The sequence below is a fragment of the Solanum verrucosum genome, unplaced genomic scaffold, assembly GCF_900185275.1.
Source record: "Solanum verrucosum unplaced genomic scaffold, falcon-dt-bn FXZP01000094.1, whole genome shotgun sequence".
Taxonomy (NCBI): Eukaryota; Viridiplantae; Streptophyta; class Magnoliopsida; order Solanales; family Solanaceae; genus Solanum; species Solanum verrucosum.
In genome coordinates, this window is record NW_026019970.1 from 697,980 (window position 1) to 719,411 (window position 21,432).

At 30.6% G+C, this 21,432-nt stretch overlaps 1 protein-coding gene across 1 annotated transcript; it reads left to right on the forward strand.

Moving 5' to 3' along the window:
- Positions 1–5,781: 5,781 nt before the first annotated feature.
- LOC125817086 (vacuolar cation/proton exchanger 3-like) lies at positions 5,782–11,127 on the forward strand. Its single transcript, XM_049496663.1, has 11 exons — positions 5,782–6,150; positions 6,822–6,889; positions 7,010–7,038; positions 7,492–7,688; positions 8,156–8,374; positions 9,454–9,582; positions 9,683–9,799; positions 9,916–9,969; positions 10,294–10,410; positions 10,524–10,614; positions 10,800–11,127. The coding sequence occupies exons 1-11, from the start codon at positions 5,857–5,859 to the stop codon at positions 10,853–10,855; spliced, it is 1,371 nt and encodes a 456-aa protein (XP_049352620.1). The 5' UTR covers positions 5,782–5,856; the 3' UTR covers positions 10,856–11,127.
- The last annotated feature ends 10,305 nt before the right edge of the window (positions 11,128–21,432 follow it).

Below are 21,432 nucleotides of genomic sequence, written 5' to 3' on the forward strand. Positions count from 1 at the left end.
GAAAAATACGCTATTAACGACCTCGAATTATGAAAAAGAATTAAAGGAACAAACAAATTTGTACTTATATTGTTTTATCAATAAACCTATGATTCTTTAAATTTTATTATGGTTAATATTTAATATTTATGGTAAACAACCTAGATATAAAAAAGAAGAAGAAAATAATCAGATCAACACATGAATATAAAAGTACTATATCTAATGATTAAGCCTTTAGTCGAAATAGTTACGCAATTGCTCAACAAATAACAATAATTAGTAGTAAATTTGTGATGAGATGAGTAAAATTTTTCTGTCCTTAATTAAAGTTCTGAATTCATATCTTATAGAATAAAATAATCTTGTTAAAATTTTTTTCTTTAAATAAGCTTTATGTTATGTAATATGAATATAAATTAATTAAAATTTGGCAGAAGTACTCATTACCCCCTGAACTTGAAGCTTTTTATACGGTGTACACTTAAACTAAATTCCATTTTAATTACCCCCGAACTTGTTTATTCCTCCGTCGCGTACACCTTTTTCGTCCACCTGGCGTAGAAATTGACAACAATCTCTACTAGGCGCGTGAGGAAGTGATTTTTTGCCACATCATAACGCTACAACGATAAAAAAACGTAAAATCTTCATTTTTCTTTAATATTTGGCATATTTTAAACGAAAAATAGGGTAAAATGTAAATGAAAAGTAAAGAAAACAAAGATTAACACTTACTTGGTAAGAATTTCAGACAAATTTGAAATTTAATCGACCAACTTCACGTCTAGAAAAACCCAAATCCAAAAGGAGTTCCGCGAAATCAGCCCTTATTCAAAAATAACTTTTAAACAATGAATTTTAAATTTAAGAAATTTATTTTTTGCAATATTAATTTATCCAGGTGGCTATTATTTATCCAGGTGGAAATCCACATCACCAATTTAGACAGCTGTCGCGCGCGTGTAGTCCCAACAGGAGTAGGTGGACGAAAAAAGTGTACGCGACGGAGGAATAAACAAGTTCGGGGGTAATTAAAATGAAATTTAGTTTAGGTGTACACTGTATAAAAAACTTCAAGTTCAGGGGGGAAATGAATACTTCTGCCTTAAAATTTTAATATAAATATCGACCAAATAAATTAAAAAATAATCCTCTATTCTCTAATAATTAGAGCAGAAATTTCAAGGAAGTTTCACAGGAAAGTACAAAAGCCGTACTACATCTTTATTACGGCTCTGTCCCCAAGTTGCTGTCGAGAAAGATACTAATAAAAAAAAATACTAGTGAATTATCAAATGAGGTGGAAAAAAAATCTAGTTTTTTTTTTTTAGAATGGTCAATTTTTTTTTAATTTATTGATTCAAACTCAAAATCTTTAATTAAAGGTTAAAATCCTAACATGATTGAAATTTGGAGCTATATAGAGCCAAAAGGGTATAATTATATCCCTCTTTGCAAAAAATATACCGTAAAATTAATATAACAAAAATACTTTGTTTTAGTAATATATATATATATATATATATAAATTGTCGAATTTGACATAAGAGAATAATCTAACGTGGTGTGAATGTAACATCATAAATTAAGATAGATTATAGGTTCATACAAATCTCATGAATTATGATAATAACTTAATAAGTATCATTTTGATTTCAGAGAAAAAATTTCGACTCCATCACTAAGCTGTTATGATCCATTACATCACGTCTAGATAAAAATGACGATACGCCATAAGAAACAACATATTTTCTCTGCAAGTTAAGGTACATATGACCTCATACTAATGTTGTGTTCTCAGAATAATGAGCTTTGCTTTTCTCTATTTTTGGTGAAATAGAGAAAAATTGTAAATAAAATTTATTATTTAATTTGATCACTTAAAATATTTTTCGATCAATTTTCTTTTTATTTAATATTAGTAAATATTGAAAATTTAGTTTCAAACTTTCAATGACAAAGACGGACAAGAACTCCTTTTTAAAGGCGTGGGTATTATTTTATTTTATTTTTGCATGTAAATAGATTTAGCGTATATATATATTTGCTAGAATTTGTATTCTCTCTCTTTTTTCTCATATTTTTTCGTCTTCTTTCTATGTGTGGTCGAAATTGAATATAGTTACTTATTTGTGGTTGATTTAGTTGTTAAAACTTGAAAACTACATTATTTTTGTCACATGAGTCTGTTTGGATTGACTTAAAAAAGTAGTTTTTTCCAAAAAGTAATTTTTAAGTAAAAAAAAAAAGTCAAATGACTTTTAAGTAAAAAAATAAAAAATAGGGGCGACCTACTTTTGATTTTTTTGACTTATTTTAAGTCATTTTTTTACCTTGTCAAACACTTCATAACTTATTTTAAGTCATTTTTTAAAACTTATTTTAAATTAATTTTTATATTTGTCAAACATTATCAGAAGTCAAAAACTGACTTAAAAATAGGTTTGACCAACTATTAAGTTAATCCAAACACCCTCTAAGTTTAGCATATTATATATTCGCTAGAATGGTACTTTTTCTCTTTTTTTTTTCTCACGTTTTTTTTTCGTCTTTTTAATATATGTGGTAGAAATTTGATACTTATTTGTGGTTGATTTAGTTGTTAAAATTATTTTTTTGAAAACTACTTCATTGGTAGAGCTCGATTACTAAAGAAGACCAAAAAAATAAAGGGGAGGGGGGGGGGGGTATTGATTGTTGATGACTTTTGTTTGAATCTTACCATTAAAAATTATTGTGATTGATGTTGGAATATTATATGTTATCTGTCCCAATTTATGTGATACTTTTCGTTTTTTGAGAGTCAAACACACTAAGTTTGACTGACAAATTGCACATAGAATCTTCAATTTGTTTCGAAATGAAATATATGTAAGTATTTGTAAACTACATAAAAAGTACTATAAATCACAATAATTGATAATTCAAAATGTTTAAACAATCTATGAAAAACTTACGGTAAAAAATAGACTTGTTTGAATCTCAAAATCTAGAAAATGCCACATAAAATGGGACGAAAGAAGTATTCATTTGGAGTTGATTTAAATGAATTTTCATCTATTTCGAAGGAAAAATGCATTGAAAAAATTAATAATGGACTTGTAAAAAAATTGTTATACAATTACGATACAATTTGTACTAAAGCCTTGGTGTTCCACCAAGATTCGTGGTAAACCCATTCATTTCTCACAAATTACCAATTTTCCTAAGTAACGATTACAGATGGACATGGTATGGTAGATAATATACATCAAATATCAATTGAAATCAAAATTTTTAATATCGTGATTTGAATATTGTGATAGTTGGTATAGTATTTGGTATGCATTTCCAAAAAGTATGAAATTCAGTATGATGTTTGATAGTTATAAAAAATATATTGAACTACTAAATATCGTACCAAAAAATAGTTATATATATATATATATATATATATATAAAATAGTAGAAAATATATAAAATAGTAACTAACTAACTATTTAGGTGTTGAAATTTTGACTTATGTTCTTTTTGGTCTTTATTTTGAATTCCTTTTGCATGTATAAGCTATATTAGTCAAACAGCTCACTCCCACAGCATGAAATATTTGTATGAAATATATTAAAGTTTGGTCAACTTTAACTTTAATATATTTCATATTTGCGGAATAATCAAACAGCTCACTCCCACAGCACCTAGTGCACTAGGACCTAGAACAAAACCTGCAAACAAAAATACAATAAGTATAGAGTGAATACAAAAAATATATGTTCTCAATAATATCGTCGATACAAAGTGAATGATGAGAACTGCATAAGTTCTCTTTTATCTCACTTATATGATATCCCTATTATATTCATTAATCAAACATTTACCAACACAAATATTTTATAAAAGTCAAGAAAGTCTTAACATACGTCCTTGGACACCATATTGATATAAAAAGTACTTGGTCTAAAACGTATTAAACCTTTATTCATTAAATGTGGTGTATGTAAACTATCTTTTAGATCAATGACATGGTGATAAATAGGTTTGATTATCACCTACTTTTGTAGTCTTGTATATGGATTTTTCTTTACCATAAAGTAAAAGTTTGTTTGAATTAATGAAACAATTATTCTTTACCTTTGTATGATAATGGAAGCTAAGTTATGTCATGAGACTGGTTGACTTGGACTTGAAATTGAAAAATGTGATTTATAAAATGTCAAGAGACACATTTTCACTTGTTAAATTATTTTCTTGACCTCATAAAAAGTTCAACCTACAGTATTTATTCTCATTCAAACACTATTCCTAACTTAAAAAAATATTTTCTCTACTCTAAAATTTTAAGACAGATCAGTGAACTAAGTTCTAGCACGGGCCCAAAGAAAGGACGAACCTTACATAATATCTATTGTACACAATTTTATATTCCTTACATTTTTATGATACATTATTTTTAAAATTTGAATATGTGACCTCCTATATTTTATGTTGCGATTGTGAGAAAAATCCCCTATTCTATTAAAAATAGTATATTATTTTTATTTCAGGGTCTCAAAATGTTATTTTCATTTTGGGTAAACATTTACTCATACGAAGTGCTTACGCACTAAATTAATAATGTATGCCATATGTTGAAATATACCGAGTTATTACTTAATCATAATTAATTAATGTATATTTTTATTTTATTAAATAAATTAAAAGACAAGTGTCAAAAATACATCTAAACTATCCCTTTTTTTTAGTTTCATACCTAAACTATTGAGGGTGCGAATTTCATACCTAAACTATCATTTATTAGTTTGAGAAACACAACTCTCTCTTTTATAACACTCTCACCATGTGTGTAAAAAACTCTCTTTTATTTAAAAAAATTGTCACATCACACTCCACGTGGACAAAACATTCCACCGTAACAAAAAATAAATAAATTATTAGTATTAGTTAAAATTAAGGATTAAAAGATTATTATCCCAAAAAAATAATAGTTTTGAGTGTTGCAAAATGACAGCAAAGAAAAATTTGGAGGGAATAGGGAGAAAAGAGAGAAACATCGGACTTGGAGAAAGATAAAAGGGGAGAAATAATAAGACTATTTTTAATTGATATAATAATATATTTATTATCTAAACCATGGTTAGGGATATATTTTAATTAATTAAATCTAAACCATTAAATCTAACTTATGCTATTTGTCATTAATCAGGGCTAGAACTTGAGAAAAATGAAGACAAGGAAAATGAAGAGGAGTCGAATCCTGACAATCACACTAAACTCTAAAGCGACGTAGACAATTAAAAGATTTAAACTTACTCTAAACTATCAAATTAATTTATACATATATCATGTACAACAACATGAATCATTCCCCTAAATAATTCAAAAGGTTCAAATATATCCCAATATTTAAAAAAGTTTCATAAATGGTAATATAACTAATGTTTTTCCCATCTTGTTAAATTGGGCACGGACTCTAATGTAACTTACACCTCCAAAAGCTAGCTCACAGGGATGAAGATTGTCCGAGCCTTATAAGGAATCGGACCATCTCATCAACCACCAATGTGAGACTTTTGTCATTCTTTAACATGCACATAAGGTAAAAGTGTAGATAACTAATCAAATGAGCTACTAAGATTCCCCTGTTAGAAATTAAAGTGCTATACTGTCTAATATAAAACTTTTCGATCTGAATTCAAACTTAGTTGAGCCTCAATATTATAAAATATCAAATACCTTACAGAGAAACAAAATATGAAACTTCTTGGAAATTTCTTGCATGTGACAAATTAACCTATATATATCCTGTGCCAACCCCATACTCATACAAGATGAGAGTTCTCACAATATAAAACCAAAATACACAAAATAAGTTATTTTCCAAAAATACAAAACAAAACTATGGCTTCATCATCACCAGCAGCAGAAACATGGCTCTTAGAAAATGGACATATTAAGCCATTAAGCAAAGAGATGCGCCATGGCCATGGTCGTAGCCATGGACGAACGGCTCACAACGTATCGTCTTCGTCTCTTAGGAAAAAGTCTGATCTTACCCTTGTACGGAAAGTACCTTGTGCCATTGTTAGAGATGTTCTTGCTAATGTTCAAGAGGTCATTTTGGGAACTAAGCTTTTTGTGCTCTTCATTGCCATACCTATTGCCATTGTTGCTCATTACAAAAACTTTGGAAGAGTAAGTTCTCTTTTATATTCAATTGTGTGATTATTTCGATAGTCACACAATTTAATATGGTGTCAGAGTGGATAAGAGGTTGTTTTGAATAAAATTACATATATTAAAACGAAATGTATTTTCACGTGTTTATGCCATTTTAAAACGAATCAATTACACACGTGAGGGCAAATGATGGAGTCAGAATTTTTTCACTAAGTGAGTTTAAACTAATTAAAAAACATATACATATGAAGAAGTTAAAGGGATTTAATGTCAACTCTATATCAGTTACATACATGAGGACAAATAATGGAGTCAAAATTTTATTGGCATACAAATTAATTTTAATAGTATATAATATACGATGTACATTTTGAGTGATGGAAATTTGGATGGATCCCTTTCACCGACTTATAAGCTTTGTGTATGCATTAGTTGAATACGTAATATAATTAAGTAATTAAAAGTGTTATTTTATTTAACAACATAAGTTATTTCTCATGAGTTGGTCATGAAGTGAATGTAACATTAGAACAAAACATTTAAAAAACTGTTTTTTTTTTCTTTTTAAATAACTAAAAGATCCGTTGAAAGATTATGAATCTGAGAATATCTTTTTTGTGATTTCTTGATTAATTTATTTTATAATACTGATATTCTTATTTTAATTTTTTTCTATATTATATCAGCCATGGGTTTTTGGATTGAGTTTACTTGGACTTACTCCATTGGCTGAACGTGTCAGCTTCTTGACAGAGTAAGTTAAATTGTTTTTTCTATGGTATAATTTGATTATTAAAATTGTTTACGAGTCGATTTGAATTGATTATTACTAAAATCACCTATTATTAATTTTTTTGATCGTTTTGAATTGCAGACAAATAGCTTTCTTTACTGGTCCAACAGGTACTTTCCCATTTATTTATTTTTAAATCTTTATTGGCTTTTTTTAATCCACAAAGCAAAAAAAAAGCTATCCTTTCTGTATATAATAACATGATAGTGAAGGACCACAACTAACGTTATGAAATAAATTAGTATCAGTAGAAAAATTAGGAATTCCCATCAAAGATATTCAATACTTTAATATTTTATAAATACATTAGAATTTTTCGACGAAGAATATTGGATAGACCACTCTCTGGTCTAGGTAGCTTCACCACTAAATTGAACAAATATAAAGTTGGAAATTCCTTTGTTTTCTTCTTCTTCTTCTTTTAATACTACTTTTTATATCAATAAACAATATAACAACAACCTCTTGCTAGTTTAATTTAACTTGACACATAAAGAGGAAGAAAAAGATTTTTTTTTTCCTTAGTTCTAATTGTTATTTGTTTAATTTGTTGTATTGATCAGTTGGAGGGCTTCTAAATGCAACATGTGGAAATGCCACAGAACTTATAATAGCAATATTTGCTCTAATCCAACATAAAGTGGATGTTGTCAAATATTCACTCTTGGGATCTATTCTTTCAAATCTTCTTTTGGTTCTTGGCACTTCATTATTTTGTGGTGGCATTGCAAATATATCCAAGGAACAAAAATATGATAGAGTAAGTAATTTTATTTTATTTTCACTTTATCATCATCTTGATTCCCCCAATCACTATAAAAAATTGAGATTCGCTACGAACTTTTATCGCTAATTCATTGCTAATATGCTAGTAAATAATAATATTTTGCTGTTTGGCTATAGAATATGTCCGTTCCACAACCTAGTATATAGGAAGTGGGCACACGTGCTATCTTGAAGTCACCCTATGTTTTGTGGTGTACTAGTATTTTAAAATTTTGAACCTATACTCTTATTATGGACCGCTACGTATCGTTATGAACTTGAACTATATCAGAACATAAATTCATAAGTCAAGTTTTATATTTAAAAATATAAATTGAAATCACAATTTTGAATACGAAATACTATTTTTTTTTTTAATTATAAGATTAGAATGTGAAATCATGATCTCAAATCAGACGTGGTATAGAAGTTGAATTGTTTTTGTTTTATTTGATTGAACAGAAACAAGCAGATGTGAACTCTCTACTTTTGCTGTTGGGATTATTATGTCATGTGTTGCCTTTGATGTTCCGTTATGCTGGAGTTGGAGAATCAGCAGCAATAACAGCACAAGCAACATTGAATCTATCAAGAGTCAGCTGCATTGTTATGCTACTTGCTTATTTTGGTTATCTTGTTTTCCAGTTGTGGACTCACAGACAACTTTTCGACGCACAAGCCGTAAGTAACTGCGTTTGATCATGTTTTATTGTGAAATTTGAAAAAAAAAAGTTTTCCGAAATGATTTTTTTAATAATTTAAAATTGAAGTTTTGTTCTCGTTATGAATACAAATTAGAGTTGTTTTTCAGAGGAAGGGAGGGGATTATAATATGGAGAATCGAACTTTCACCAATAAAAAGAGAGTTCAAATAGCCAACCAACTGAGCTACTAAAATTCTTGAAAATTCTGGAATGCAACTTCAAGTTGAATTTTGAATTTTATGTCCAAATGTGTTTTTCGAGGTTTAACTACGGAAAAAAATGAAAAATTTCATGATCCAATGGTTTAGACATATTGCGGCAGTCAAGCCAAGGGCAGAGTTTGGTGGGGGGTTCGTGGATATGGATGAACCCAGTAGCTTTCTCGTAGACCCTGTATTTGTATTAGAAAATTAAATAAATATATATATATATATATATATATATATATATATATATATATATATGTATATTAACTTGTGAACCTAATATAACTAAACTGGCTGACGGCTCAGTGGTAAGGAAGGGTCATAGAAACACTTTGTCACACTAGAGTTTTGTGGGTTCGAACACCACTATCATCAAAATTTACTCCTTTTTTTTTCCTAGGAAACATGCCTTGCAATATTTTATTCTTCTTTAGAACCCAAAGCAGATCTAGAATTTAAAGTTTATGTGTTTCTATAGCTACATCAAATAATATACAATAATAATTGAGTTCACCGTCAATAATAATATTTAATGAATTATGTATTCTGCTCTAGGTCCATTGTTGATGTTCCGAAATTTAAGTTTGATGGGTTCAATTTCAGATTCTTACCACCATATATATCCATCACTTTTATTATTACAAAATCAAAATTCAATATTTCCTTGAATGTTAGTGATCTTTTAGATATAATAAGATTTATGTTAAAATACTAAATTTAGTTGAACCTATTGTTTATATGCCTGTCTGATGGTTATCTTAATTTTGGAATCGTTTAATTCAACGATTACAAAAAAAATATTTATAATAATATCAAAGTATATAAGCTAAATTCTTTCGTCATTAATCAGGAAGATAACGAAGGCGATGATAACGAAGATGAAGAAGCAGTGCTTGGATTTTGGAGTGCATTTGCATGGTTGGTTGGAATGACTATTCTTATTGCTCTATTATCTGAATATGTTGTTGGTACCATTGAGGTCAGTTTTTTTTTTTTAATGTTTTTTAAATTTAAATAAAATAGGAGGGATTTTTTTGAATTATAAAGTCTTGACAATTTTTTTTATTTAAATTAAATAGGCAGCATCAGATTCTTGGGGAATTTCAGTGAGTTTCATCAGTGTTATTTTATTACCAATTGTTGGAAATGCTGCTGAACATGCTGGGGCTATAATTTTTGCTTTCAAGAACAAGTTGGTATGTACAATGTCTAATAATTAAATCAGCAAATATAATTATTATTATTTTTATAATCATGCACTAATAATAATAAGAGAACTTATAAAAGGATAATTTTTTTTTGGATAATGCAGGACATTTCTTTGGGAGTTGCCTTAGGTTCAGCAACTCAAATTGCCATGTTTGTGGTAAGTATCTTACTCAAAGTTGTTTCGAGTTTAATTTCTCTACATTGATATGTAATAGAATTTTTACGATCATTTAGAAGATACTCAAATACCGAGTAAATAGAAAGTAGCTAGTTTGTAATTGGAACATGATAAATAAGACAGATAACCTGTTACAACATGTTAAAGTATATCGATAATAATTTACTTTTTTTTTACCACAATGTAATAAGTTTCTTCATTTCCATTTGTTTTAAATTAAGTGATTTTTCTAATCAATTTTTTTTTATATTTTTCATTTTTTAAAACTGACTATGATAATCTTTTGTTTTTTTAATTATTCAGGTTCCATTATGTGTGATTATATCATGGATTATTGGTGTAAGAATGGATCTTGATTTTAGTCTTCTTGAGACAAGTTCCCTTGCTTTGGCAATAATTGTCACAGCTTTCACTCTACAGGTAATTTGAGAATGCTTTACCCCTAAAATAGTATTCTTGACGTGAATACAAATTTCGTCATATCATACGTGAATACAGATTTAGTTGGTACTTACAATTAATTAATATTGCAGGATGGAACATCTCACTATATTAAAGGATTAGTCCTCCTGCTCTGTTACATTGTCATTGGTGCATGTTTTTTTGTATCCAACATACCACAAAGTAAGCTCTTCATCTAATTTACTATACTTATGGTGCAATTTAACCTACTATTATTTAAATAATCTAGGAATAATAGAATTTTCGCAAAAACAAAATATATAACTGACAATTTCATTATAGTTCAAGAGTAATAGAACCCCGCGAAAAAAATGTATCACTAATTTAATTTTTGTCTTTTTGTATAGACCAACCAAATGGTGTCAATTTGGGCTCATCAAGTGAAGGAATCATGAGAGTTTGATGATCATCACAAACTAATCAAAAAATGGATGCATATTTTATTCTTTGATTGGGAATATTGGGTTTAATTGAATCATATCATAAGAGTTGAATGTACTATTTCAATTCTGTGTGTTACCAAATGGTATGATTGAATCATGATCATATAAGTCAATGATGTTTATATATGTGTTATTCTATAGTTGCTGAGGGTTTCTTGTAATAGCAACTGGTTGTAAGAGTTCTACTTTTATTTACGGTTTTTTCAAAAGAATAAATGAATATTTCCATTAATGTATGTATATAGTTGTGGTTCAACTCAATTTTTTATACGTTATATATGTTAGGGTTTTACCCTGATTTTCTTTTCTTACTTGAAGTTTATTTTTTCCTTATAAGAAAGTCAAAGTATTACCATAAATGCTTTAACTTTTTCTAAAAGGAAAATATAATATTCTTCCATATTTGAGTTATTCTTTCCTTGGAAGAAAAGTTTGGAACTCTATAAATTGAATACCCCTATTCTCATATCTAGAACACAATAGAATCTACAATGTAGTCGTTTAAGAGTCTCGTTCATGGAGAGATTTTCTCCTAAACATATTTATATTTTTTTTTAATATTAGTTTTCAATATGTAGGTCGCTTGACCAAACCATATTAATAATATGTCTTTAGTATATTTTTATTTGTCGTCTGATTTGTCAATCATATGATTTGCAATTGTAAACTTTCACATGCCGCCCTAATCACCTTCATAACCCAACAACATATACTGAGGGTTTATGTATTGATTTATTATATAATTGTACATGTGACCAAAACAATTCAAAAAAATGGCTTATATATAACGTAATAATATTGTATTATATTATCATCATAAATCATAAATTATATAAGTGGAAAGCTCCAATCTTCGAAATTGAATTACCATTTTATCCCTATTCTTAATTAAAATACACAAACCAACTAGTTAGTTCAATTTTGACTTTGTTAGCTCGACTGGAGATAACATTTTCTCTTTGTTAGTTCAATTTTGATTTTGTTTTAAATTGTGGTTTAATATTTGTAAGGAAAATTTTCAAAAATGTCAATATTTTGACATTTAATAGGATCCCTTAGCCATACTTTCAATATTTATTTAAAATGTCAATATTTTAGTTTGTTATGTATTTTTTCTTTGTTTGATTTGCAAGAATACAATTATTTAAAAACATAAAGGAGAAAATCAAAAGAGAGAATATTTTTAAAAAAAAAAGGAACATATCACTTAAAATTCTCATCAGTTACAATTTCAAAGAAATCCCCTTTCTCATTCGATTGGATTAACAATTTGAATCTCCATTTTTCTCATTTATCAAGATCTTAATCGTGGATTGTATTCCAGTGGTCAAAATTGTATTATATGACTGCCAAATCTATTTTTCTTTTATTTGTATTACAAAAATATTACTGATTCTATCCCAATATAATATAATCATTACATATGAATATGATTTATGAAAGGATACAAGATTCTGGAAAAAAATAGCATACATGATGGAAATAATATAATTTGTTGAGGAAGGATACAATACTCTAAAAAAATAAAATTGACTGTGAACGAAATAGGAATACAAGATTCAGGAAAAAAAATAGCATACATGGTGGAAATAATACAATCTGTTGAGGAAATGATACAATACTCTATAAAAAAAATAAATTGACTGTGAAAAAAATAGGGATACAAAATTTTGGGGAAAAAAATAGTATACATAGTGGAAATAATACAATATGTTGAGGAAGGATATAATATTTTTTTAAAAAATACAAATTGACTGTGAAAAAAATAGGATACATTTATGCTTAAGAAATACCAATGCTGAATAAAATAAAAATAATTGACCAACAATAAAGCGACTGAATTAGCGTTACCGTTAGTAAAAGCGAATGTTCCGTTCAAAATTCACATAGTGAAAGATCAGGATATGAAAGAAAGGCTTTGTTTAGAAGTGGAGAGGTTGAGATTTTTTTTTTTCCCAATACAATCGTCTTAATAAAGGATATGTAAGCAGGGTTAAAATTAGGGGTGTGCATCAGTCGGTTCGGTTTGGTTTTATGTAGTATTGGTTTGGTTTATCGGTTTTTGGTTTTTAAATATGTTAAACCAATAATCAAACCAATAAGATATTTTTTATCGGTTTTTGGTTTATCGATTTTGGTCATTAACAGTTAGGTTTTCGGTTTAACCAATAAGAAAATACTTATAAAACAAATATATGAATTTTCTAATAAATTTGATGCGAAAACACAATAATGTAACTTTACAAAAGCTCATAAAATAGAAACAATAATAACAAACATGAAAAGAATTATACAAGCATAACACAAAGCGAAATTAAGAGGAATATGGTTCTTACTTAAGATTTTAACGTTTTTTATAATGTGAAATTGTGAACTCAAAGTCACTGTAAAGTGTGAATTGAAGGTTAAAGGACAAAGATAGTAACTACTAAGGTATTGAGATTAATATATAATATTTATGTACAAGTAAAAGTAGTGAATTACTAGTCTTAATGGGTTATTGATTACCCAATAACCCATTATTAAAAACCAATACCGAACCGATAACCCAATAATTTTTTTTGTAAAACCATTAAAAAACCTTTAACCCAATAACCAATAACAATAAATCAATAACACTTTTATCGGTTCAATTTATCGGTCGATTTAGTTTTTGCACACCCCTAGTTAAAGTAACAAAAAGCTTATTGATAAAGAAGCAGCTGTGTCGCTAAGACCTGCTCTATAGGAGAGGATTTGGGGCTAATAATAGCAGGTAGGGGTGTCAAAAATGAACCCAAACATAGGTAACCCTCCCAACCCGTCCAGAGTTTTAAGGGTTGGGCGCAAGATAATTTGAATTGGGTTCAATCTCAACTCATTCAAGTCTAACCCATTTTAAGAGAATCCTCAATTGAGCCCAATTCAATTTCCAATTTTAACCCGTTTTAAAATTCTTTATTAAGATATGTTCCTATATTGAAGGTATGCATTATTATCTATTTAATATCTTTTAGGATTTATCTATCCATTTGTTATTTTTTTTAAAAAAAAATCTTGAGTTGAAATTCAAATTGTGATTATAAAAGTTAAATATCACTATGTTAAAATTATTGTGATTAAGCGGGTCAAATTGGGTGGGTCCAAACCCAACCTATTTTTTAGCCCATTTGAGCCCAAAGTAAACTTGGGTGGGTCAAGACCCAACCCGATTTCTATTCAACCCATTTTAATATCTCTAATTTCAACCCAACCCGTCCATTTGACATCCCTAATAGCAGGGGAATTATTAGAGAGAGAAGCAGTGAATGGGGTCAAAAAGTGGGACTAATTTGAGAAAAAAGGAAGGTAAATAAATTATATTAGGAACATTATACTGGCTAAAATATTGACATATTGATATTTTAAATAATTATTTTAAAGTGTAGGTGTTTTTAATAATTATGCTAGGAATGTTTACTAATTTGCTAATTTTCCCTATTTGTAATAGGTTTCTTGTAGGGGTGTACAAAATCGAACCGAAAACCGAACCAAATCGCAAACCGAACAAAAAATCCGACTAGTGGTTTGGTTTGACTTGGTTTGGTATTGAGAAAAAAACCCGACTATATTTGGGTTGGTTTGGTTTTAACTAAAAAAAACCAACCCGAGACCAAACCAACCTGACATTATATATGTAATTTTAAAATTTTATTTTATACATAAAAAAATTTACATTGATATAATTTTAAAATATTTCTTATACTATTTCATAGTTTTTATCTTTTAATGTATTATTTCAAGTTTAAAACTTAGAATTCGGAATGGTCCAATAAAGATTATAGTTCATAGATGTTGATAATTATAATAAAACTTAAATCAAAATCATACCAATACTAATGCAAAAAGAAAATCAATTCAACACTAAGAATGACAATAATATTGAATATTTGTTTTTTAGTTTTACATTGATTTAGACAATTAAAATACATAATCTAATTTTAATTTTCCTTAAATATTTAGTAATGTAACTAAAACTTATTAAACTTATTTTAGCATGATTTAATACTTTTAAATTATGATCATTTTCATTATTACTTTGCAATATTTTTTTATATGATGATTTCATTATTATTTTTTATTGAATATTTTAGTGTCATCACTCATCTCATATTTTGTGTTATTTTCTTAAGAAACACCTTAGATAATTGTATTTTGGTTGGACTAAAGAAATATTTGGAACACAAGTTAATTATATGTTTGTATGCAAATTTTACTGAAAAAATCCAAAAATCTGAAAAAATCCGAGGTTTATTAGTTTGGTTTGGTATTTGAAAAATCCGAAAAAATCCAAATTTTATTAGTTTGGTTTGGTTTATAAATTTGAAATTTTTACACAAATAGTTTAGTTTGATATTTGAAAAACCCAAATCAACCCGGTCATGTACAGCCCTAGTTTCTTGCATATTACACCTCAAACATTGATAACACTTCTCGACTTTGTTTTTGCAATATTTCTCATTTATGTGATATTTTATTCTATTGTTAGTTGTAGTTGCTTACTTTTTAATTGAATCTCAACTATTAGTATTTATTTGGACTATATAATTTTTTTGAACAAATGACACATAATTCAACTTGAAATTACCTTTTCTATTTGTCAGTTCAATTTTGTTTTTGTTTTAATTCATGTTTTAACAGGTTTCTTGCGTACGCCACCCCAAAGATTGATAACCCTACTCGACTTTGTTCTTGCAATATTCTTCAAATTAATGTGATATATAATTCAATTGTTAGTTGAAGTTGCCTACTTTTCAAATCGAACCTCAAGGATTAGTATATATTTGGAACATATAACATTTTTTAATATCATCATCAAATGACATTTAAATGGTACTAATTAGACAAAGATTAACCATTTCTATTTCATAAATATATATTGTGTTAGTACGTGGTAGCTACTACATGATTACAATGACAAGTTTAGAAGATCTAGGAGACAAATGTATACCTATTAGCAAGTTGAAGAGATCTGCAACAACATGCATGATCAAAGTGTTAGTCATTTGTCGTGGATTAACAAAAGATTACAAAAATGTTAATGGTGAAGGTATTCGTTGGCAACTAATATTCGTTGATGAAGAGGTAACTTTATTTTAGTAGTGTGTTACATTCATTAGTTAGTATGTAGCCTACTTTAGTGACTTCAATACTTATTCATCATGCCCATAGGGAGCAAAAATACAAGTAACTCTTTTCAATAGAGACGTTCACAAATTGAGAAAATCTTTTGAACTAAATCAAAGCTACTACATTATAAATGGAAAGTTAAATGGTGCTAATCCAAATTTCTTATTGTGCATAAGGACTTTGAATTAGTATTCAACATGTAACACCCCGAAATTTTTTGAGCTAAGACTCGAACCATTCTTGGTGTGTACTGAATAAGATTTTACCGAGAAATTTTAAATTTTCTTAGGTGTTAGGGTCACTAGAAGTAGCACCTCGAGTTCCAAAAAAAGAACTGAAGATAAATTCATTCAAGTCATTCGCAAGTTCTTTTAAGTTTTGGGTCAACTTCAAACGACCATAACTTTTAGCACATAAAGTGTTAGATGGACCATGAGCTACCAAATCGAAGATCTTTGAGTCCTCTTTCCAAGGCCGTCGATTTTGCTAAATTTCAAGCTTGGATGAAGGAGTTATGTTTGTTTGAGTGCAGCCTCTCTAGTTAAGGCTTTTCATCCGTTTTAGGAAAGGGTATTTTGGTCTTTTCCTTACCCCAATAGGCCTACCCAAGTTTTCCCCCACCCAAATTAAGGGTCTAATCAGATTCTAATCACCCATTCACGTTCAAACACTTAGGATTTTTAGAGCGAGGTTTTCAAGCGTTCATTCAAGATTCGTTGATTTTCGCCAAGAACATGGTTCTTTGAGGTATGTAAATTTTCATAGTGATGGGTCTGTTCACCCTCACGCCAATCATGAGTTTCCTTTATAAATTAGTTCATGAGATTGAGTATATTGAGCTGTTTCTTGAGGAGTTCTTAAGGTTTTACTTCATTCTTTAACAATGGATTCTTGTTGAGTTCTTGAGGTGAGGGTCTTGCGAATGAGTGTTGTTCTTATGAAATTTGTGTGGGTTTTCGTTTTAATGTTTTGGGGTTTAAAAATCTAAAAGGAATTGGAAGAAATCATTCGATTCTAGATGAGTTAGGACCTGAAATTGAGAAGAAAAATTCATCAGATTTTTTCACCTGGGGCGGCGCGCCATCCATAGCACTAGGAATTTTGCTCTGTAGTTTAGGCCCTGGCGTGACGCATCAGCAGTGCCTCAAGGACTGACTTCAGTAGTTTAGGCCCTGGAGCGATGCGCCACTCAGTGTGCCAGGGTCATCAGGTCTTTTTCTCCTCCGTTCTTTGTTCCATATGTGTTCCTTGAATCGTGTGTTCGTTCTTTCCTTGATACTAACTATTGAAATCTTCATTAATCCTTGAGATATCATACATATCCAAATCATAACTTTTGAATTCACATTCCAAATTCAAGGTAAAGTTAAGAGGAAAGTCCAAGAAAGTCTTTGAGTCAAATTGTGAATCCCTTTGAATCAACTATCGATTTGAGCTAAGTTTTTGTAACATCCGGCAATGTGAAATAATTGAAGAGGCTTAGAAATGGGAAATTTTCATTTTTGGAAAGAATTTAAATTTTTTGAAATTTGGCCAAGTATGGGAAAAAGTTAGTTTTTGGCCAACTTTGAGCAGTCATAACTCCTAGATCAGGATGATTTAGGAGTATTTCCAGTTATTTTTGCGAAGCTCGTGGAATGATCTTTCCAACGCCGCCGAGTTTGCTTAATTCCGAGTTTGTATGAGCGAGTTATGTCCTTTGAAAGTTGGGCAGTTGGCAGGGAATCCGTCCGGAAATTTTAAGGGCATTTTGGTCTTTTCCCAAGCCATTTCTTTTGGGATTATATTGTTGTGTTAGGCTGATCTTTGGATCATTTTGTCCCATTTTTAAAAGAGAAAAGAGTTAGGGTTCTTGAGTGAAGAAGAGAAGAAGAAAGAGAAGAAGGAGAAGAAGAAGAGAAGAAAGAGGAGATCAACAAGTTTCCGTCAAAGATCGTCGTGGATATCGTCGGGGGTGATCCCTATCAAGGTATGTGAGTTATTAGTGTGGGTTGATCCTTTCCCCCACACACCAAACTCATTATTATTGAGAAAGATTGGATATGTTGTTGAAGTTGTTGGGTTGTGTTATTGATGTTGTTGATTGTGTTGCTGAAGTTGTTGTTGGTTGTGGGACATGATTTGGTTGTGTGTTTGAGTTGAATCTCTTGTATATTGAGGGGTTTTTGATCCTTAATGTTTGGGGTTGAATCCATTGAGGTTAGAGAGGTTTAGAGTTGGAGAAAAGAGGCAGAAAAGTCCGATTTTCTGAGGAAGAGTCTGGCGCGTCGCGCTTGCCAGCGCTCCCCAAAGGGGACTCTGAGGTCCAGCCCTTGGGGCGGCGCGCCTCTCATAGCGCCAGCAGGTGCTTTCTGAGCTTCAAGGGTTGGCGCTCCGCGCCTTGCAGAGCGCCAAGGACACCAAGTTCCCCCTCTCTTTCTACACTTTCTCATGCATGTTCCTAGGTATTGTACCTATGTTTCCTAGTTGTTTCCAACACTCCAAAGTGTTTCTAAACATCCCAAACTCATCTAAATACGTGTGATCATGTACTTTGAATCCATGGTTCAATCTGAGGCAAGTCAGGATCGAAGTCAAAGTGAAATTAGAGTCAAGTCAAGTAAAGTTAAGTAGTAAGTCCAAGCAAGTCCTCCAAGCTTTTCAAGAGTCGTTATTGAACGTTTAACTTCGTTTCAAGTTTCAAAGTCAAGCAAGAGTGTAGAGTTCCAAGTCAAGAAAAGAGTCTCGAGTTTTAAGTTAAATCAAGAGCATAAAGTTGAGTAAATTTCTCAAAAACTATTAGGGAACTAAGTATTCCCAAAGAGGTTTATAAATGTTTTACATTTGAGTAAAAGGGGAACCATGTTTTCCAAAAGAGCCTTTGGGCTAAGTTTTGAGTAATTATCTCAATTAAAGAAAGATGTGTTTAAAAGACACTTATGAGCCAAAGTATTTTTGGGAGTAGTATTGAGCATCGAGTTGGGGACACGAGTTCATATTAACTCAACTTTCCATAAGAGCCATGCGCCAACATAGGACTTGACGTATCATTCTTTTTAGTTGATCACGTAAGATTAGGCTAGTGGATCCACTAAGCAAAAGTAAGGTCCTATATCACGGCAAGGTATAAGATGGTCCTTGGGCAACGTGAGGTAAAACGTTGTACCACCACTAGGGCTCATAGTGGTGGTTGTCGGTTAAAGAATCTCCCATTAAATTTATTTTACTTTTATATAAATAAAGTTGAGTTGTTATTGCTTTAATCATTAATGAATTAAGTTGTTTGAAATATTTTAAAAGCTTTATATATCACATGTATCTTATTGCCTTATATATATGTTGAGTTTAGTTAAGTTATTCTTGAGTCGTACAGGGCCAAGGTAAGTGTTCTCTTGTATTCCTTTCAAGCTTAAGTCGTAGTTTAGCTTTTCAGCTCGCATACTCGTACATTCCATGTACTGATGCTAGTTGGCCTACATCTTATTATGTTGCAGATATAGGTACCCCGGATCAGCATCCAGCACGTCGTTGATCCAGCTGAGCACTCCAGAGTCAGTGGTGAGCCTCCTTGCATTCCGGAGGATCCAATTATTTTGTGTACTTAGTTTTGTTCTATTAGGATGTTGCGGGGTCTGTCCCAACATCAATCTCAGTATATTAGAGGCTTCATAGACAGTCAGTTAGTTAGTTTTGAGTCTCTCTTCTATGTATATATGTAAATATCCTATTTTGAGACTCGAGTTGCCTTTGTGGCCAAATGTTATAAGTTAAGTTGTTTTGCAACCTTGTGTTTGCATTGGGTTTTCTGTTGAGTTAGGTTTCCGCTGAGTCAAGAAAGCCAGGCCAAGGGTTCGCTTGGGGCCAGAAATGGTCTCCGGGTGCCGGTCCCGCCCAGGGTGTAGGCTCGGGGCGTGACAATTTTGAGGAAGTAGGTATGAGAATGAGAAGAGTTGTACCCATGAGTTCTATATTGTCATTTAGACCCTTGAGTCGAGTCGTTCATGTCCATAATTTTGCATGAACTTTATGAATTGTGTATTATTGAGAGGAGTAGTATCTTCGAGTTTCGAGTTCTTGAGTATTGAGCTCTTAACCCTTTTGAAACTATATTCCTAATTATGGGATTACTATGTGTTATTCATGGAGGTCCTAGAGTTCAGTCGTTCATCCCATAATTCTGCATGAACCTTATGAGTCGAGCATTCTTGAGATGAGAAGTATCATTGAGTTCTGGAGTTATAGAGTTATTGAGTTCCGAGTATTGAATTCTATATATGGATATTGAAACCCTTTAATTGAGTCGTTCACGTCCATAATTCGGCATGAACCCTATTTTGAGAAGTCTTTTACAATTATTTATAATTTATTTAAATACTTGAGTAAATGAATATGAGGATGAAGAGAGTTAAGACTCATGTTTTCAAAATGAATATAAGGGAACTAAGTATTCCCAAGTGTAAATATTTTACATTTATAAACTAGATGGAACCTTGATTTCCAAATGAGTTCATGAGGAGTTTTTGAGCATAATCTCTTTTAAGAGAACCTTTTGAGTAATAATCTCAAAGTTCGAGGATGATTAAATGTTTTTAAACATATGAGCTTGAGTTATATTATTGGGAGTAGTATTGAGCACCGATATGGGAACGAGTTCAGACAACTCAAAGTCCTCATAAACCATGTATGCCAACATGGGTAAAAGGTCATACTTTTTAGACGATTCCTTATTGCTTTTTAAGCATAGCTTAGTGGATCCACTTAGTTGAGGATGTCCTATACTCCGGCAAGGTACAGGACAGTCCTAGCAGCGTGGGTGAGACGCTGTATCATCACATAACTCATAGTGATGGTTGTCGGTTAGAGAATCTCCCATATAAGAGTTATTATTGTATTCTTACATACAATTGAGTTATTATCTACGGTTTTAAAAGTTTTCCATATATTGTATCTTTTAGTGTTGCTTTATCCTTGAGTTGAGTTGAGTATCCTTGAGTTGAGTTGAGTCGAGTCGAGTATCTTTGAGTTGAGTATCTTTAAGTTGAGTATCTTTGAGTTGAGTAATCTTGAGTTGAATCGAGTTGAGTGAGATGAGACGAGGTAAGTATGTTCCCTTTTTATCATTTCAACCTTATGTTTATGCTTTAGAATTCCCCTTACATGCTCTACATTCAATGTACTGACATCATTAGGCCTGCATCTTTCATAATGCAGATACATGTATTCAGGGTCATCAACACACGCTCCGTTGATACCACATGCAGTTCCAGTTAGCTTTGGTGAGCCTCCTTGCTTCCAGAGGGTTCCACTTTTAATTTTCAGCTTGTTAGGATGTCGTGAGTCTTGTCCCGATAATCCTTCTGTAATATTAGAGGCTTCATAGATGGTTTAAAGGTCGAGGAGTCTATCATTA